We start from the raw sequence: 3588 nt of genomic DNA, 5'->3' as shown, positions 1-3588 counted from the left end.
GACCATCACCTTATTTCTTTTGCCACTTTTTCGAGTAGATGATTATGTAGGGTCAAGATGACCATGCAGACCTTTGGAGCCCCACCACCCATTCTCAACCAAGACAAATAAGCTTAAGAATGGTTTAGTGTAAAATATAATGTCACGTTGTAATACTCAGTGTATGTCAAAGTAAGGTTGCATCCGTTAATGACAACCAATCATGCATAAAAAAGATATTAAAAAGAATGAAACTATTCTGCCAAAATGTGGTAGAAGCAAGCTTATGGAAATGATTGATTTGGCCACCCGTCGTTAAGGGTGGTGAATGGGCATGCTACTCTGAAATCTCGCTAGTTGAGAATCACCCGTAGCTAATTAAAATGAGCATGTGCATGCGTGTGCGTGATGAGCTTCACTAGCATTTCTTTACGTATGGAAAGATATTAACTAGGCAGGCATGCATCCCACAGCATAGCCAAAAATGTTATACGCGCTCCCTTGATCGGACGAAACTTGCACGTGGTTTCCTCTCTACATCAATGCGACGACCGAGACCATCACATGCTTCCGCCTGGGTCGCTCGCGTATCGCAGCCTTGCATGCTCACATGTACGGTGAGTCCCCTCCCCCTCCCTTCCCCGTTCATCTAGCTTCTAGGAGCACTACGCATGCATGTGCACCTGTGTGTGTTGGGTGAGCAGCATTGCCAAAGATGGTCTAGGTCGCGGCCTCACTTTGCATCGCACACGACCACACTCGCTACTTAAACAGCTACGCAGTCCACAACACCAGTGGCCGGCAGCCTCCAACACCACCCTTGGAGTGTAGCACGTCGCTCGCGTAGGGAAAAGGAAGCACCTCCCACATCCGACGAGTGACGGTGAGTCCCTCCCCCTCCGTCTCCTCGTTCTTGCATTTTGTCGCTGAATTCTTCTTTCTCTTCCTCTTTCTTCCTCTTGACCTTGACTAACAGTGCCTCAGTGTCTCATCTCCTCATCTTGTCCAGGTTTGATCCATGGAGTCCCCGCAAAAGAAGGCTCCTGCATCCATGGACGGCAGTGCTGCCGGTGACCCTGTCCCTGGCCAAGAAGACGCCTCGTCCTGATCTTGTCCGAGGAGTCAGTTCATGGGCGCTCCTCACCGCCTGCCACATCGCGCTCTCCTTGGCCATCGGCACCGTAATAGCCTACGCACTCTACCACTTCCACGTCCGTTGCAGCCAGGTACGCCCGATTCCCCTTGCCCTACCCCTTGGCTGCTGCCCTTCTCCATGCCTTCTCAATTTCCACTCCTCCACAGTCCTCCTTCTTTCTGCGCTGCGACCAGCTTACGGACGCGGAGGAAGCCATGGTGAACGCCCTAGGGATCGGGCTGCTGTGCTGCCTCGTGCTCCAGGCGGCCGCGGCGGTGCTGGCCCTGCGGCTCCCGTGCCGCCGCCGTCGCCGCGCCCTCGCCTACCTCGCGCTCGTGCTCACTATCGTCGGCCACTTCATCATGGCCGCCATAGCCCATATCCTCCTCGTCGCCGACCCAGGAGACCTCTTCTTCCGGATCTGCTCCACCGGGGGCCTCTTCATCTACGCAGCGGGAGACATCATCAGCTTCTTGGCCCTCCTCCTCGGCAGCGGTGAGGAGTAGGACTGAGAAGCAGGGGTACGTAGGCAGCGTCGCAGCGATCATGTCCATGGATCAGCTGGTGAGGTACTAATGAGGGACTGATAAATAATGAGTAGGAGTATGCATTATGCTAGCTGCCACAATTGACCGAGTGCCGTATGCGTGAATCTACCAGTGTAGTCGACTGTTAATTGGATAGATCGGAGATGCTAGTACGTATTTGTGTAATGTGTTACGTACCCTGAATTGTGCCCGTCTTTGATGCAGTAGTATTCCACCTTTCCTCTGTAGTATGATCAGACATCATTTATATGCTTATTTATCCAGCTTCGATATAATTGATGTTGGTGAGATTGTCACTTCATGCAGTATAGGAGTATATGTTAACTATGGTTTTTCATGCAACCGCTGGCTAATCCACTGGGGATAAAGCTGTTGTTCCAACTTGTGTATAATTGAAAATGCAAATGTAACTAGGTTCCTAGTTTCAACTTACTCCTACCTGCTGATTAAGCATGCAGTTTTCTAGAGTTGTGCGATAAACGTCTCATCATGGTTTTTAGCTGTTTTGATCTAGCTTAGCAAGCTACCTCAATTTAGCTGCACAGTGATATTTCAGCTACGCATGTAACCCGCGTGCTTCGTGCCCTGCTGGTTTTGCCAGCCCGGGTAGCGTGCCATTGCTGCTTTGCCATGCCCGTGACTACATGCGGTAATGCATGCATGCATGTCACCATGTGCACCGCTCTATCTTTGCCAAGAATATGAGAGGTGGTGGGGATCCAAAGGTCTGTCAACACGGTTTTTTGTTTCACAAAAACAAAAGGTCTACAGTGTACTCGACTTGACCCATGTCATCTACTCCAAAAGACCCATCAAAAGCAGAAGAAAAAAGGACGATGATGATTCATGAATAACCCCTCAAGCCGTGTAGAAACCATGAAGAAACCCAACCAATAAAATGCCTCAAGTGTGACCTCAGGAAAAAGGAAATCTTCACATGCATGCTCACAGCTCACTTGGCGACTATTGCTACGGACAACAAAACTTGTTTAGCGTCCGCCAAGGTTCACACAATATAATAGTACGAAATAACGAGGTCGTCAACATCAGCTTATAACTAGTAAATTAAAGTAGCTTGTGTCAGTATTCAGATGGAAATCCTTATGCCGGTAAGTTCTAGGTATGCTTTATAATTTATCAAGAGGAATACTAGCGTATGAAATAATGTGAAGAATGGCCTTGAAGGTGAATAGAAGATAAAAACACTGAATTCTTTCATGGAGTTGCAAGCAACAGAATAAGTACAAACAATATCTTTTGTCTGACTCAGGGAAAAAGTATGGACCTCCAATATCTACCGAACGTAAGATTTCTAGCGATGTCAACCCGAACGAGTAGTTCACTGGAGAACCCCCTCCAGCGCGAACGTTCTATTCGCTACAGGTAACCTGCCAAGCGAATACAAAGCCGTACATGACCTTCGCTAGGCTTCTGGCCCAATCATCATTCCCCTATGCAAATAAATAAATAAATGAAATATTAAAAAAGAAAGTTTTTTCATGATGTAGGTATAAATAAAAAATAGTATAATTGACAGGTTGTACACAACAAAATTGGATGACAAAATTTGTCATATTAAAAACAAGAACAAACATAAATATTTTGTTTCAAACAAAAAAATCTCATAAAAATTAAGTTTTTTTTGTGTGGAAATAACATGGCAAATTTAATAAAAAAACAGAAGAGTTCACATAGCAAAAGTCTACATTGCGGAAAAAAGGTTGTGCTTGTAAGAAGGTCCAAAATTGCCATGTCAAAAAATTTGATAGCACGTAAAAAAGGAATTTACCATGGTACGCTAAATAAAATCGCTATGGTCCAAGAAAATGTCGCAAGACAAGAGAACTATGGTCTAAATTGCCATGCTGCTTACAAAAAATTACCATGGTCTAACCAAAAAGAAATTGCCATCGTCTACATAACGAA

General features: G+C 46.1%; 1 protein-coding gene across 1 annotated transcript; it reads left to right on the top strand.

The window, feature by feature from the left end:
• Nucleotides 1-797: 797 nt before the first annotated feature.
• On the top strand, nucleotides 798-2043 carry LOC123106434 (uncharacterized). The gene has a single exon (XM_044528602.1). The coding sequence runs from the start codon at nucleotides 1330-1332 to the stop codon at nucleotides 1618-1620; it is 291 nt and encodes a 96-aa protein (XP_044384537.1). The 5' UTR covers nucleotides 798-1329; the 3' UTR covers nucleotides 1621-2043.
• Nucleotides 2044-3588: the final 1545 nt, after the last annotated feature.

This window comes from Triticum aestivum, chromosome 5A, assembly GCF_018294505.1.
Source record: "Triticum aestivum cultivar Chinese Spring chromosome 5A, IWGSC CS RefSeq v2.1, whole genome shotgun sequence".
Classification (NCBI taxonomy): Eukaryota; Viridiplantae; Streptophyta; class Magnoliopsida; order Poales; family Poaceae; genus Triticum; species Triticum aestivum.
The sequence above is the reverse complement of the archived record's forward strand: the minus strand, read 5'-3'. Positions and strand labels throughout refer to the sequence as shown.